The 17,500-nt window shown below is 45.5% G+C and overlaps 1 protein-coding gene across 1 annotated transcript in view; it reads right to left on the reverse strand.

Annotated features, from left to right (window-relative positions):
• Positions 1-17,500, reverse strand: part of LOC311345278 (neuronal acetylcholine receptor subunit alpha-7-like) — a gene marked incomplete at both ends in the record, with an annotated part of 45,332 nt that overhangs the window by 23,321 nt on the left and 4,511 nt on the right. The window contains 3 exons of the mRNA XM_084469641.1: positions 3,146-3,255; positions 3,561-3,605; positions 11,595-11,734. Of these exons, the coding sequence (XP_084325767.1) occupies positions 3,146-3,255; positions 3,561-3,605; positions 11,595-11,734 (295 nt within the window). The remainder of the gene's footprint in view (positions 1-3,145; positions 3,256-3,560; positions 3,606-11,594; positions 11,735-17,500) is intronic.

A 17,500-nucleotide genomic window follows, 5' to 3' on the forward strand; every position in this document is an offset into this window, starting at 1 on the left:
CCCAATAGCTTTGCATGGCATTGTTCTGACACAACGGGCACGAACCACTTAGCGGGTTATTGCTCTGGAGCATGAAACCATAGCTGCTTATGTAACGGGTAACATGACGGGTTCCAGAACAACGGAGGAAGACGTCAACGTTCATCATAGATGCAGAAGGCGACTCGTGCTCCCAGAGCCAGGGTGCAGGATGCAGACTCGCTGCTCTGAAATCCAAGCCTGCTGCTTACATTAAGTGCTGCGGGGACAACGCCTCTCCTCGCCCGCTGTGTACACTCGAGTACCCGGAGCTCTCGGGCACTTTCAACTTTGAAGAGTCACTGATAATGGCCGCCCTTCTCTTCATCAATCCGTCTTCCGTGACCACTGCTAACGTCCGGGTCCATCCGTCTGGCCTCACAGACATCTATCCATCTGCCCTTGCAGGTACATGTCCGTCCGCCCATGAGGATTCCTTTCCATGCCCTCGTGATTGATCTCTAAAGTCGGTTCTCCCTCTCAGTCGTCCCTGAGCCACCCCCTGGTCGGGCCAGATTAGCATTCAGCCCGCCGCTGTCTACCTGTCTACCTGCCTACCTGTCTACCTGCTGCTGCTGTCTACCTGCTCTTGTGCCTGATCGATCCCCCGCCAAATGAGACCAAGGACTTTGTGCATTTAAAGGGCAGACCTGGCCACTGGGAGAGACTTCTCTGTGATTGGTTCACGTATAATGTGAACAGCTTTGGGAAGCTTACAGTATTTGGGCACAATTTAAACAAAAGTTTGAGTCCAGAATAGGATGAGGAATACATTTAGAATAATGTAATGTTGCATTTTTATTTGATGGATCTTTGCCACCTGTCATGTGCTTGGAAAACAAAGACCTGTGAAGCCACACAATACATTCTGATGGTGGTTAGTAACCATCTCTAACATTGTACCTGTATTTCTGGGAATATGAACCAAAAATCGTACGTGACTTCACTTATTCAAGAGCTCCAAAATGGATTATTCTACAGCAGGGTCCTGTTCTGCTGTTTGCCACAGGTGAACCCTTCTCCATAACCTCCAGCCTTGTGTGTGGTTAGCTGCACACTCCTGGCCCACTGTGTAGCAGTGTGTAGCGGCTCATGCTAAGAGTTAAAGGTCATAGATGCTACGCCTGTGGCGGCAAAAGGGGTTAGCGTTGTCTTTGTTTTCCCCTTTATGTGTGGGCCCTGTTGTGGGGCTAACCTGGGTCTGCGGGGGCTAGCAAAGCGTGTCATTGAAGAAGACAGTAAAGTTTCATCTCCCCACCAGGAATTCTCCAAATCTTCCGGCTATAAAGGGGAGCCTCTGGGGTTTAGTTGTTCAGGGAGAGCAGAGCTTATGGTGCATTTTCACCGGAGGGTGAGGGTCGGTTCGGTCTGCAAAGGTGCTGCACGGGTCGCGTTTCCACCTCCAAAAGTGGGCGTGGTCCGGACTGAGCCACATTGAGCCGTACTCGTCTCGCAATGCTCCTCCGTTGGGGTACTGAGACGCCTGAAAGGGTCCCGGCAAGTTCGGCTACACAAGCCGTTCGTTGATTGGTCGACAGAATCGTCCCTTCCGTGCGACAGGGGGATAACAAACAAACACAGTACCCGTGAGGCATTTCTGGACAACGGCGAAAGCTTCATTTATTGAAGAAAATGTTGTTTGCCGTCCTTCTTGGACATCCTACATTGTTGCTCTTTGTTCATTGTGTCACATTCTTCTTTTTCCTTGGATTTATTAGCAGGCTGCACTGTGTCGGGCTGCTATGAGGTCACGATGCTTACGTAGCTGCCACGGCTATCGCTGTCCGGCTTAAACCCCGCCCCACCATAAGGGTACTGGTGGCAGTGGAAACGCGAGCCGTAACTGAGCTGGGCTATACCCGCACCCTCACTACTGGGCTGAGGTGTGCTGGGTCCGAAGCGTACCCGCCGGTGGAAATGCGCCATTAGCGGTAGCTTTAGCATCACAGCAATAAGATGTCCTCTGGGCCTCTAGCCTGCCTGTCATTATCCAGACTGACACCCAGGAGTTTTACTCTGTGCACGTCCCATCAGCTCACACAGGCATACTTAATAGCAGGCGATGAATCGGCTTTCCTGTTTCCAAATGTGTCTGCAGTAAATATGATCCAGTGGAGAGGAGTGAGAACGAGGCAGACAGTGAGGAAGATTAAAAACAGACGATAAAGACCAGGATGACGAAGGTTTGGTAAATAGATGAATGACTGAAAGATATGATACATAAAGTAGGAATGAAGGGCGAAAGGGAGAGTAGGTCGCATAATGTGATCAAATAAAGATTAGGAGGTAATCCTCTCAGGTCTAAAAAGGGAGCTTTTAAACGTTGGATGATGATAATACCTCTGTACGCGTGTGCGCATGGGGTGCAGTGAGAGACCACTGACCTACATTCCTAATTGACTTGAGGAAGTCAATGAGTGTTGACTGAGGTTGATTTTAAATACAGGAGCGGACGAGATGAGAGGCAAGATGAGATGGTCCTTTGTTAACCCCAGACGAGAAATTCAGGAAATGAGCTTGACCTGATCCCCTTCCCAAGGAACAGCATGCTAAACTGGGCCCTGGAAACGCTGCTCACAGATTAAGCCTTGGCCCTGGAAAACAAAGATTCACGCTCTTTCTCCACGGTTGCTCATAATGTAATAATTGTGCTCAAACCTGGAATGGATCTCCTAGGTTACCCATTGTAATATGGTAATACTACGACCCTTATGGACACAAGTGCTACATAACATTAAGTCTATAGAAAGTTGTAAAAGGTTTCTGCGGTGATGCAAGTATTCCATCTAGTACTGTTTGAGTGGGTCGGTGCTGTCTTTGATTGTGATTGCATTCACCACCGTGCATCAGACGCACACGTAGTTCCTCATGATTTTATCTAATCCCAAGATGTTGATTGTTTACTCACTCCTATCATCTATTGTATATCAAATGTTCATTATGTCTTTACCCATGCCTTTCTTGTTCATGGCCACTCAAGCTGCTGAAGACCGACAAACACAATCACGGAGACTGTGAAAGCATTCAACATACAGAGGCAGGTTATACTGTTAGCATTTTTAGCTTGGGGGGGGGGGGGGAGCTGACCTGTTGTAGAGCAGGATATGGGGGGGGGGGGGGAGCTGACCTGTTGTAGAGCAGAATATCGGGGGTCCAGATCTGGTCAGAGGGGAAGCGCAGGTTCTGCACACCGGGGTAGTTGTCCGGGTTCCAGGTCAGGTAGGCGTCTGTCCAGTGCTGATTGGACAACGTACGTCAGAACATTCACACTGAGACATGCTCTTATCTCCAGCCCCTTCCAGGTGAGACTGAGAACAGGTAGATCAACATTGGAGCTGCAGCAACTACCACTTAAATATCTTCTTGTAGTCCTAAGTGTTAAGGAGTGAGTGAGTTCAATATATTCTGGTACAAAGAGGCCGGCGCTTTATGAGATATCCCCGTTGTTTAAGTCAAGAGGACGTCAGGTAGTTCATTAAGTTGCCTCGTTAGCGCCACACATCTGTTCCCTTCACCTTTATGTCAAAAGGAGCGTCACTCACCAGCTGGAGCCAGGAGTTGGTCATCAGGACCTGGTTCTTCTCATCCTGAGGAAGGAGAGCAGAACACAGTTTGAGGAGGGGAATCGTTACGGACCACATGGCCATGTTTACTGCAGCATCTGGAGCAAGGGAAATAGGACAACTGAACACAATTAATACTTAAATACATTAGCAGCACGTCAGGTCAGTAAAATATATTTAGTGCCAACAAATAAATAAATAAAACGATGAAACCAAGTGAGCTTGTTTTAATGTTTTAATGGTTGAATGGTTGAAAACAGCCAACAGCTAGCCTGGTAGACACAACAACACCAGCCCTGAATACTTTATAGAACTGCCTCCTTAATGAATGTAGTTAGATAAATAAAGTTTTTATTTTGAATAATTGCAAAATGATGAGATTGAGAGTTAGATACACATCTTCGTACTATACCCGAGTACTACTTCAACATTAAATGCAACCATTATCTGCCACACCAAAACTTACGTTACACACTCTTGGTCATCACTCACATCACATAATGTTGCAGTGTTTGTCACCATGAGCTAGTTTCTTTATTCAATCATTTTTTTGTGGAATTTACCATTCTGCAAGTATCAACATTCCACACAATCTTCACCTTCCCAGGGACGAACACATCTGAAATGTGTAAAGAGAGAAAGGCCTGATAAGAAATAAAGGGACAGATCAGAGAGTCTCCTCCCTCCGTCAGCACACTGCGTGTTTCTCTCCATCGTCTCTCCATCTCTCTGAGGTAAACATTCTCTGCATATCTCAACTCTACCAGGAAATGTGTCAATAATCAAGCATGCTGCAATAACTCAAGAAATCAATGCTTGATTGATTTCAGGCTTATGAAATGTTAATGCTGTAATTTGGTGGCAGCCCTTGTGTAGGTATGTATATAAGTTAGATATTGGCCCAAGGCAATATTGTGAACTGTTGAAAGATTAACCAAAAAACAAGGTCATTTAAAATGCATCCCTTAAAATAGTTGCTGTCAGAAGGCTGGACTATTTAGTGCGGAATGTAGTAGAAATACACCGAAGAGAAAATAAATGTTTTGTTTTTTCAAATTAACGAGATACCTCTAATTCCCAAGGTGTCTCATTCCCTGGGATTTCCCGAAGAATCGTTATTCCCTCCGACTTTCGGGTTTTCAAAAGACTAGCGCTTTCTCTGGCAAATCTCACTGCTTCACCTCTTCCATCCTGGCAAAATCCCATTGACCAATCAGCTTTGAGTTGGGCTCTGGGAGTTGCCTTGTTGCTAGGGGGAGAGAAAGGCTGCCTGAGATTACAACGGCTGCCATCAATGTATCTGAAGCAGATCAAATGAACACCTATAACTTCGGTCAGGTTGACTGACTGGAACAAATGAAGGTTAGTTATCTGAGCCCTAAAAACACTGAAGAGGACATGTGACTGCGTAGACAGCAGCGGATGAGGAGGTGTCTGCGTTACCGAGGTCAATGACCACGACCTGCAGGCTGTCAAAGAGCATGCAAACACAAAAAACGGTTGTGTTGGACGCGTCGCACAATGCCAGCTGACATTTGGGTGTTTGCTGAAATGAAACCCGGTGCAATCGTTGTTATCCACTCAATCAGATAGGAGGGAAGGTCACCCATTCAGGTTAATCTCCATATTGCACTGATGTGGGCTGGAGTCCGTCTTTGAGGATACCAAAGGTTAACTGGACGTGTTGGCCCAACAGACAGATGCCAGACGGGTTGTCAGACCACATACTCCCTGGTGGATTTCAGTGCCATGGCAGGCATCTAAACTGATTATTATTTTTATGTGTCTAGGGACACATAGAACAGTGTTGACTGCCTGTGTTGTGGGTAATTTCTGCGATCAACGCCCACCTGCCGAGTACAAGGGAAACGTGGAGCCCTGTGGAGCCCCTTGTGTGATCATTTTACTGTTACTACTTCCAACGCGTAGAGTAAAAAACAGCTGGTAAGTAACTAATTACTTTTTAAAGTAACTTGCCCAACACTGCTGATCCCAGAGTTTACAAAGTTCCAAGCATTCAGGTGCGCAATTTCGAAAATGAAGAAAAGTGGAGGAGGAAAAGGAAAGCCCAATATAGAGGTGAGTCGCCTCATGTTAATATTAACGGCTGTTTAGTTGTAGACGTTTCCTTGGTAGGACTGTAGCTGGCCTGCTACTCTGCAGCAGACGCTACATGTTGTTGCTTGTAATAGGATAACTTTATATACTCTGTAGCTCTCCAGATGCACTCGGCAGCGGTGTGTGTCCACGTCCAAGTGAGCATCACAAAGTCGCCGTGGGTCGTAACCATGGGTATGACACGCCCCCTACTCCTTCCTAGATCTCTCAGCCCAGAACACAATCTTCTGAATCTCATCGTGTGAAGGCCAGCTGAAACAGGGGCTTCACTTGATCTTTAACGTTTGTTTTATTTTCACACACACACACCTCAAGGCACTCTGGAACCAGCAGCAGCAGCCACATATTGTCACACTACTAGTATGTGTTGAGTGTATCACATCTCACTCAACCTCTCCCTCTACCTCCCCTTCTCTCTAATCTCTCTCTTTACCTTTCTCTCTCACAAACCCTTTCTGCCTCTCTCTCTGCCCCTCTTTGTATCCCCACCACTCTCAGTACCCCTCTCTCTTTCTCTTTAACTCTCTCTCTGGCCATACCGCTCCATCTCTCTCGGCCTCTCGCTCTCTGTTTGTGGGAGGGGGGGGGGGGGGGGGGGGGGTGTCTATTGAACATAGCACCTGTTCAAGCAAATAATATTTGCTGTGACTAGGACTGTCTGACTTTGTTAATAATTGTGTCACTATAACTATTTTCATGGAAAAGTATTGCTTCTTTAGTCCAATGTGAGTCATTAATGTTCTCTGCAAACAGGAATGGAAAAGCAGTGCACAGAGTGGGGTTTGTCTGTGTTTTCTCTTTGTTTATCGCAAAAAGAAACCATGACGTCAGGCATCATTGTTTAGCTTTCAGGTAAATAAAGAAATAAATACAACTACAGGATTCTGCACTTCCATTAACATTCCCACGAGAGCTGAAACCAGGCCAGCTGCCTCTTGCCAACCCGCTAGAACACAGTCTTTTCCAAAAAGTTATTTCTTTGTGTAAAAAATATTAAAAAACAACTTACAGTGCTGGAAGGGATTAAATAGAGCCAGACACTGTTCTTTTCTTCAACAATTTGGGAAGAAAAAATGCAAAAAACACTTTTATTGTGTTTTTCAAGAGAAACACAGCAGACACAATTTTTGCAACTGGAATGCACTATGCTTGTGTGTGCCTGCTGAAAAGTCTTTGTTAACTTTGCTGAATTAAAACAGAACAATCGAAAGAAACCTACGATTTTTGGACAAACAGACCCACACAAACACACACACATGTTCATTAGCCTGGTAGAAGCTTAGCATCGTCTAAATGACTAGCAGGAACAATGACGAAACAAGACAAAGCATCTCACACACTGCTGTGGGATAAGAGGCCTCCAGACTTAGGAACACACACACACACACACACACAGGAAGACCTATGAACAAATACGAAATACAGTCTCATAAACAAGTTGGCTTTTCAATGTCCACACAAAAACTAACTGACCAAATAATGTATCCATCTGTTCTCCCAGAAAAATGTAAACTGACAATTGACTAGTGCAAAACATGGTCCTTTAAAAGTCCCTTACATAATCGAGAGAGCGAGTGTGTGTCGGTGTGTGTGTGTGTGTGCCTGACTTTTGTGCATTGGTTTTATGTAGCAGAAGTTAATTATGGCTGCAGACATTTAACACTGCTGCTAAAGCAATGAGCCAGCATTGGATGCATCATCTACCTCAATATATTGTACAGATGAATAGTTGTAATATCTTCTTTAGCTTTATATTGGTACTGGACAGACATTTTGGAAACAATCCATCGTCAGTCTAAAATCTGAGGATTTCTTGTCTGGAATCGTAGCCCTCCCAATGGCCAATAAACCACCATGAGGCAGGGGACAAACTGTTAACAAAATGTTATCTAATGTATGTATGTATGTATGTATGTATGTATGTATGTATGTATGTATGTATGTATGTATGTATGTATGTATGTATGTATGATGTATGTATGTATGTATCATCAACGTATAAGGTCAATACCAAGGCTGCCCAAATTGTGTTTCATAAAAACAATTCTATATATATTTTATAAATACCATGTTTTCTTTGGTAATAATTTTATGCTCAAATCAGTTGTGTTGATAACATCTTCATCTTCAAATAAAAACACTTTTGAGTATTAAAAAGTATTTAGTACTTTATCCCCGCTTAGGATTGGCGACTTTGCTTGCAACTTTAATGCCAACGTTTAAAGAAATGTATTCATTTCTCAATGGCGAACGCAAGCATCAATTCACTGTTTGTGGTTGGGCAGCCAACTGGGAGTCTGGACTGGGGGGCAGTCGTCATGGAGACAGGGCTGGGAGTCTGGACTGGGGAGCAGTCGTCATGGAGACAGGGCTGGGAGTCTGAACTGGGGAGGGGTCGTCATGGAGACAGGGCTGGGAGTCTGAACTGGGGAGGGGTCGTCATGGAGACAGGGCTGGGAGTCTGGACTGGGGAGGGGTCGTCATGGAGACCGGTTGTTGGGCTGGGAGTCTGGACTGGGGAGGGGTCGTCATGGTGACCGGTTGTTGGGCTGGGGAGGGGTTGTCATGGGGACAGGTTGGTGGACAGGCGAGGAGTCAGGGTGAGGGGTCAGTAAAGGAATGAAGACTTACTTACTGCCCTTTGTGCCTCCTGGCATGTAGGGCAGGAGCAAAGGTCCTGGATTCTGGGCTGTATTCTGGACATCTTCTCATGTCAGGTTCATAGATTTAATTTCTTCCTCTATTGTGCGATGCCAGGTGGTCTTGGGTCGTCCTCTTGTTCTTCAGGTGTCCAGTGAAGGGCCACTCTTGGGATGCTGTCTTGCTCTCTTCTCAAACCATGCCCAATCCAGTTCCAGCGCCGCTTTGTTACAACGCTATCAATACTGTCTTGCTGACATCTTTTCAATAGATCCTCATTTGTTATCTTGTTGGGCCAAAAAATCAGATTCTTCTCAGACTCCTTGTGTGGAAGACTGATAGTTGACATATGTCACTTGCTGTCAATCTTCAGCATTCTGCGCCATACAGGATGGTGGATAGAACGCAGCTCTGATATAACTTGAGTTTTGTCTTGGTTTTATATTGCTGAGACTTCCATATGTTGTTCAGAATTCTGAATGCATTCCTGGCTTTGTTGATTTGATTCTGTTTTTTTTTGTTTTACAAACTTCAAATGCCAGGTGGGAAACAGTAGCCTGGCATTCCAGGTAAAGACAGGAGTCAAACAAGGATGTGTGATGTCAGCATTGCTCTTCAACATCATTGTCGACTGGGTGATGCGCCGCACAACAGAAGACACAACAAGAGGTATGCGATGGACCCTCTTTCTCAGCACTAGAAGACCTTGGTTCTGCTGATGATCTAGCTCTGGGCCCCGTTTCCCGAAAGCATCGTTAGCCTAAGTGGTTTGTTAAGTTCATCGTACGAGCATCGTACAGTTTTCACATTGTTTCCCGAAAGCATCGTTGCGTAACAAATGTTGTGAAAACCCTCATAGCTAACTAGGGCTCCAGGGGCACTCGTAGAGCGCTAAGAGCATCGTTACTATAGCCTCAGTGGAGTCACCAGCTGGACATTCCGTGGTATTGGATGTGTTTTATTAAAACACATCCAATACCACTGAATGCAATTTCGCAATACCCCAAAAACAGTGGTTACCACCGATATATTACTCGTAGACTACTGTTAGATTTAAACAGCAAAGACAGAGACATGTTAGAAGTCAACAAAAGCAGCAATTTAAAAATCCAAAAATACATGCGCAGCCGAATTGTACCGATCAAACGCCACGTCACAAGGCATAATAAAATCAAATGATTCCATTGCTTGTGTGGAAGATCGCTTGCGAGCTGCACTTGCTGTCTCCCTCTGATTTTAATTCAACCATCGTGGTTAAAATGTCCTCATATTGATGATGATTGATGATAATGACAGAATACATACTGTAGGCTACATGAATCATGCTGAGACCAGCGCGTGTCTGAGAATTTCTGCAGGCGTTTTTTGTTGCGATTGTTTGCCATAAAGCACTGTAGGCACTTGGGTGAGGCTGTGATGAAGTTCACTATTTATTGGACCGTGTCTAGACAGTTACGAACATCCCTGACCTTAGTGGAGTGCACAAACGCCAAGTTGAGAGTGTGGTTTCTGCAGTGAACGTAGACTGCTTTGGGAAACTGTGCTGCGATGCGTGCCTTTCCCGCTTACATTGCCCGCACCATCATACCCCTGCACAACAGTATGGGCAGGATCTAGACCAGCAACAGCAATAGCCGTGTCAATGCCTCTGCGTTTGAATGATAATGAATTAATGGAAGGTTGCATTTTTAATGTTTACACCAAAGATTCTAGACTAGAGAGTGCGCACCAATCAATGAAACCTAATGCGGAATCGGAGAAAGTCTGCCCTCTTTGCAGCGCAAAGCTTCAGAAATCAGCACATTTAGATAAATGCTATAGTCACACAGACACATTTTTTATTTTTCTAATATGGAATTATTTCAGGGGGGGAAATGCCGTGAAAAAATGTATGCATGGTGCATTCAGGATTAGGACTGATATAGCATATGTCGGCCTAGGCCTTATCAATTGTGTTTTAATATTTGTAGCATTCATATTAGTCTATTTTTTTCATAGGCTACTCTGCTGTTGGCCTTGATGGGGAGATATTCTTTTGCTGCCACAAAATATAGTTTCATCAAACAACATTCCTGCGTCTCCCCCTCCTACAGAGCCCATTTCAGCACCGTGTCAGTGGACAGCTACAAGCCTACGAACGTCGTTAGAGCAGTGCACGCGCGTTCCTGTTAAGAGGAGTTTCAGGAAACGCTCAGAATAATTTTACCAAGCATCGAAAGATCCTTCGTGAGAATGATCATACGAGTGTGGATCCCCATCGCTATCGGGAAACTGGGCCCTGGGCTCACACACTCGCCAACACATGCTAGAGAGAACATCACGTCTCAGCTACTTTGCACAGCAAGTTGGCCTGAAAAGAATCTGAAGTGATGGCGCTAAACATCTCAGATCCATTACCAATCCATGTGAATGGAGAAGCTCAGAACAAATGAGTGGACCTATCTTGGGAGTTCTGTAAGATATGATGGGGGTGCACACAATGACATAGAAAAGGAATGAAGAACTCGCCCATAATCTCTCGGAAACTGAGGTGAAGACAATGATCGGACAAGCAGGGACTGGAACCCAGTGGTTTGTTTACTGACAGTTGTCTAGGCAACGGAAGAGACAGTGCCACTGGCCGCCACTAGGAGGCCGAAGTCGACCGCGGAACTATTCACTCCAAATAGATGACGGCAGTCTTTCGACATTGATTGTTTTCTGATGTTTTGAAATCTAATGCAGTTAAATCTGTTTAGTCCCAGAAAAAGGTCTCTCTACGATACATGGTAATCTGTCCATTAGGACCTCACCCAATGGCATCCGATCGACAGAAAGGGGCAAACAACCCTGATCTGGTTTGAAATCACGCTTCTGATTTTCAGACTCTGTGCCTGTTAACCAAACACATGCTGATGATGGATTCGAGACATTTGAGTTTCGTTTGAATATTGAGTCCCTGTGAAAGAGTCGCTTATGGCTAGTCTTAATAATAAAAGGCTCGTTTTAGCTAAAGCAGATATATCAGAGGTGGATGTACCACATGTTAGTCTCTCATATGTCTGGTTGGAGAACACAATTGAGCAATTCTGCCGTACAAACCCAGCACAGCTAACACCTCCAAAATAATCCTCATAAACATTTACATGTACGTCGTGAACATATTTTACACGCACGCGCACACACACACACACACACACACACACACACACACACACACACACACACACGCACACACACACACACACACACACACACACACACAGATTTGCTCACCACGTCTATGATCTGCAGCAGCGTGAGGCCCAGCTCCACCAGGATGGCGGTGGAGTCGTTGACCACGGGCCGCTCCAGACGGTTGTAGTTGGCCAGCAGCTCTTTGTACAGCTTCCTCTGGTGCTCGCCCTGCAGGGACTCTGGGGAGAGGAGCCACAGGGGGGTCAGGGGGAGCCGCTGTGGACTGGAGCAGTGAGAGGGCATCTCCAGGGGCCCTGAGATGTACTCTGAGGTCTCCCACTCAACAGGAGGCACTGCTGGGGTTGGGTTTGGGGACAGAAGCCGGGGCTGCTACAGGTGACCTCCCTTCTGATCTATCATCCAGTTTCAGTCTAAACAGAGAGAGGCCTCTTAGGGCGCACCCACACTAGGCCGTCTGTACCGTGCCCGAGTACGTCTGCCCCCTAAAGTCTAGATCGTTTGGCTAGTGTGAGCACGCCAGCCGTACTCAAGTACAGTTCAATTCCGTGGCCTCAGTACACTTCGGAGAGGTGTGGTCAGGCCACGGTACAGATGCTAATGAGCCGACACGCGCACACACACGGATACGCAACCTATATGTACAAGAGAGTGGCGGCTGGTGGTTTTTAAAGTGAGGGAGGAAGCACTGCGCGCTTGGTTGCCATTGGCCTGCTTGCACTGTTATTGGTGTAGGGTGGCATAAGTATGTGAGACTCAAGTTGTTTCAGGGTGTTTTGGTGAACTACAAAATAGCAGGGAGGGATAATTATGTGAATAAAATTTATACAAATCCACCAGTGGCAGCATTGTACTTTGAAAGCTGGCGGGCAGCATGTCTTGGACTACAAGGGCAGAAGGAAAGGATGCAAAGCCAATTAGTCAAATCAGGCCTACTCTTGATTTGTAAAACAAAAACAAAAAATCTGGGCCTATCATTGGGCCTATTTTTGCCCTCAATGACTGAAGCTATTGGTTGTAATTTGGCTATGTTTATTTTCAGCTACAATTGTTTTAAGAAAAATGAAGACACAAGACTAAAAGTGATGCCATTTAAAATGCATCATGCTCTGAATCATTCACTAACATCCTTTCCACAATATTAAACAGAACAGTCAGAGTAACAAACAATTAAAAGAACAAGAACATAATTTCACAACTATTGACATGGGCTGTAAGCCTAACATTGTTTGAGGCAAATGTGGATGTTAATGGATGTTTCAGAATGTTGGTCATGGTGTTAAGCCAAATAAGATTGAGGGACTTCATTTATAGATCAAGTCAATCCTCCTCTCTGTTTGTGTTGCAAAGATATCAGTGACCTGATCATACCAAACAGGATATTTTTTAAGTGATTTCAGAATAACGGCGAATGTAACTCCACGTTTTCGCCACCCTTTCAGACGGCTTGGTAACCCAACGGAGGAGTACGGAAAAATAGATAGACTCTTTCGGCTGACTTTTGGCGGTGGAAACGGCAATATAAGCGAACCGAACCGCACTGTACCGCAACGAACAGTAGCGCTTGACTTGGTGGAAACGAGGCATACGAGCGGGTTTGTTGGTTCTCGTAGCCTAGTAGAGACTTGAGGGGATAAACCCTCCCTCCGGGCTGCTCCACAGCCAGGGCTCCTGCTTATTGGTTCATAGTGCAGCCAGGGCTCCAGCCTATTCGTGAATAGACTTTGACGCGATTCAGATCCCTTAGCTAGTCCCACCCACTCAGAGGAGGACTTTCCTCCTCTCTCCCATTGAACCCCATGTTATCCACCGGCCGCCAGTAGTTCCCCAGAAATGAATGGGAGTCAATGGAGGCTGAGGGAGGAACGTCCTCCCCGAAGTAATATTCAATAGGCGATAGGGGGTACTAATGTCCCTTTACCCAGGGAAACGAACATTACACGTACAAAGGCATTAAAGTAGTCATATTTAAGGGCATTAATTCATTACAGTAGTCTGGGCAATCTAGGATTGAATCCGGCCTGGGTCATTTACTGCATGTCCTCCCCTCTGTCTCCCACACTTTCCTCTCTATTTCTCTCTATAATAAAGCTGAAAAAATACAAAAAAAAATCTTAAAGCCTCCACTGATACAAGAGGCAACCGTACTCAGGCCCAGTTGAGATTGCCTAGTGTCAGCACAGGCCAGCGGCACAGTGGGGGGGGAGGGGCAATCGTACTTGAGTACGGTACAGGGACACTTTGTCTAGTGTGAGTGCGCCCTTATGTATCTCTATGATGACTGTGACACAACAAAGCTAGTTCCCTGTCTAGAAGGACACCCTGGTCATTTGTTATGACTGAGTAAGCAGGCACGTTCAACTCATTTTGTTTTTGTTTTTGGCAATATATCTACAGGATCGTTAAGATTTGTTACTTCAATGTCCATCGAAAATTACTAATCTTCCTCTATTTCCTTTCCCCTCTCTTTCTCACTTTTACGCTCACACACACACACACACACACACACACACACACACACACACACACCCACACACACACAGAAAGCAAAACATAACTGTGTCCTGAGTTGGATTGACTCTGCATAGTGTCTACGTTGGATTAGGATGATGGGTCAGCTGGCTACTATGATGAGTCTCACGACTGTTATTGATCTAGCCACCTCACCTCTAGAATATATAAAATCATTCTCCTGTTCAGTACTGTTCGTAAGTACAGCAGGTAGTAAGTGCTGCATTGCTGCAAGTTATCAGAAAGACCACACACACACACACACACACACACACACACACACACACACACACACACACATACACACACACCCACACACACACACACACACACAAACAAACACCTATAGTTTGACGATCATATAAAATGCATTTACCTGTATGACATATCTAAATATAATGTGTGTGAGTATTCCGTCCTAAATGAGGACCTTATCACAAACAGATGTCTTAGGACACAACAAACACATGACGCAGATACAGCAGACAGCACAACACTGGACCAACACTTCTAATGACTAGAGGATGAGTGTGTGAGGTCTCTGTAGTGCAGGGCCGGTACGCTCCATTAAGGCTGTAATCAGGAGAGTGACGGCATGACGGGGCACAAGCTAGTGGAGAGGAGAGCAGAGGAGAGGAGAGGAGAGAGGAGAGGAGAGGAGGAGCGAGGAGAGGAGGCAAAGTAGACAAGAGGAGGCAAAGTAGAGGAGAGGAATGTAGAGGAGAGTAGAGGAAAGGAGGCAAAGTAGAGGAGAGTAGAGGAGAGGAGGCGAGAGTAGAGGAAAGGAGAGGAGAGGAGAGGAGGGGAGAGGAGAGGAGAGGAGGGGAGAGGAGAGGAGGCGAGAGTAGAGGAGAGGAGGCGAGAATAGAGGAGAGGGGAGGAGGCAAGTGGAGAGAAGAGGAGGGGAGAAAGAAGAAGTATCAACAGTTTCATGGCACCCGGGCGTGTTCCAACAGATGCTAAATCTAATGGAGTTGTTCCATTTTGGTGACGCAAGACACAGTCATACATGTGCACACTCATGCACTTAAAGTGCTCACAGCTATGCTTTAAGGTTGAATGAGAACATTCATACGCACATGCACACGCACATACATACACGAGCACGCACACACACACTCACACACGCACACACCACACACCACGCACTCAAGTGTGTTGATGAATATTGATAGACTTTCCTATAAGGTCACAATGACACACACACACTCAAATCCTCTATATAAAATACACTATGTCAGCAGTCAACAGCGGCTGATTATTTCATATTTTATGACTTTGAAAAGCAGGGAAAAACAAACACGACACACTGAACTAACCAATGACACTGGTCATTTCTGACAGTTTCTTCTCATGAAAATGTGGGAGAATCTGGAAAGCAGAGCGAAGTGATTGAATAGGATGAATACCACCGTGGGTGGAACCCGAATTCAATGGCTGCTGTCTCGCTGCCAGCGCTCTGAGGAGAAGGGGGAGGACACACTCAAGGTGGAATTTCATCATTTCTGAATTTATTTTCTAATGAAACACATCTGAGGCAGTAGTAGGGTGATATGTGGGTTTACTAAACCCAAGCAGAGGGGCTGGGAAGACAGAAAACAGGGTAGTAGATATTGTACTTACAATGAGATAGACAGAGAGAGAGAGACAGAGTGAGAAAGAGGGAGCGAGAGAGAGACACACACAGAGAGACAGAGTGAGAGAGAGAGAGAGAAAGAGGGAGAGAGAGAGAGACAGAGTGAGAGAGAGAGAGAGAGAGAGAGAGAGAGAGAGAGAGAGAGAGAGAGAGAGAGAGAGAGAGAGAGAGAGAGAGAGAGAGAGAGAGACACAGAGAGACAGAGTGAGAGAGAGAGAGAAAGAGGGCGAGAGAGAGAGAGAGACAGAGTGAGAGAGAGAGAGAAAGAGGGAGAGAGAGAGAGAGAAAGAGAGAGAAAGAGAGCGAAAGAGAGAGAGAGACAGACAGAGTGAGAGAGAGAGAAAAAGAGAGAGAGAGAGAGGGAGAGCGAGAGAGAGAGAAAGAGGGAGAGCGAGAGAGAGAGAGAGAAAGAGGGAGAGCGAGAGAGAGAGATAGAAAGAGGGAGAGAGAGAGACAGAGAGAAAGAGGGAGAGCGAGAGAGAGAGAAAGAGAGAGACAGAGAGAGAGAGAGAGAGAGAGAGAGAGAGGTTTTTGGTCTTGTCTCTTCTTTTCTTTTACAATACAAACCAACCTCTAACATACTAATTAATTGTGTGTGTGTTTGCGTGTGTGTATGTATGTGTGTTTGTTTATGTGTGTATTAAAAAGGTACAAGTGATCACGTAACATTACATTACATTCATTGAGCTCATGCTTTGGTCAAACCCAAGTTCGATAAGTGCATTCAACAATGGATATACAAAACAAAAAGTGTGACAATCATGCAATGAAAAGTACATGTCTGTCGCTCATCCCCATATCTTGACTTCAGTCAATGAAAGCTCTCTGGTTCCATGTTCTGATCGACAGGTCTGCCGGTGTTCTGCCAATTTCTGCTCCCTTGTCAGATTTTGCTATCTAGTGATTCTGCACACGCGCATGACGACACTATTGATCCGTGGTGTAGTATTGGTGTAAAATACACATACTCTACCCCTGAACTCTCCAATAAATACGTTATTATACACGATCAGAGTCTATTGAATCATGCTACCCTATCAAAAAGTGCTACCTTATGGGTTTGGTAGCGTATTTAATCCGTTGACCAACAGCCTCTACCAAACGATGCTCCCACTACAGAAACATGTTATTTTACACCACTACTCACTCCATGTACACTGTAAGAATACAGGGAGCATATTTTGAAGCAAAATCTGATGGGTAGCAGAAATTGGCAGAACACCAGCCATGCAGACACACACACAGGGGCACATGTACGCAAACCCAGAAACATACACGCACAAACACATACACACACACACACACATATACAGACTCACAGTCTGAAACACATTCAAGCACGTTCAAGCACACCCAAACACACTTTCACACGTAAACATACACATGTAGCACATGCACAAACACACACATGCAGACACACACACACAAACACACTATATTATACAGGAACGTGTGATTGATGTTGCCTTTGCTTGCCTTTCTATTCTGAACACGATTCTGGATCAAAGGAAAGCCCATTGCTCTTTTGTCTGTGTGTGCTGTTGTGATGTTTTGGTCACGTTCATCGTAAGTTTGTGTGTCATATACACCAGTGTGTCGAGCGCAGTCGCACTCCGAGTTCGTCAAAAATCGACGCTTGGTCAGGGGCTTCTGGCGTTAACTGCTGACGCAAAGGATGTCCTTGTGTGTCTTCATTCGACGCAGGGGGTTTTCAACTCATTACAATGTAATCCCTCCACGGCCAACAGTGATAAGACTGTAACCCTTACCCTAACCCTAACCCCAACCCTAGCCCTAACCACTACTACCCTAACCCTAACCCCAACCCTAGCCCTAACCA

Source organism: Micromesistius poutassou (assembly GCF_964030765.1).
Source record: "Micromesistius poutassou genome assembly, chromosome: 6".
Lineage (NCBI taxonomy): Eukaryota > Metazoa > Chordata > Actinopteri > Gadiformes > Gadidae > Micromesistius > Micromesistius poutassou.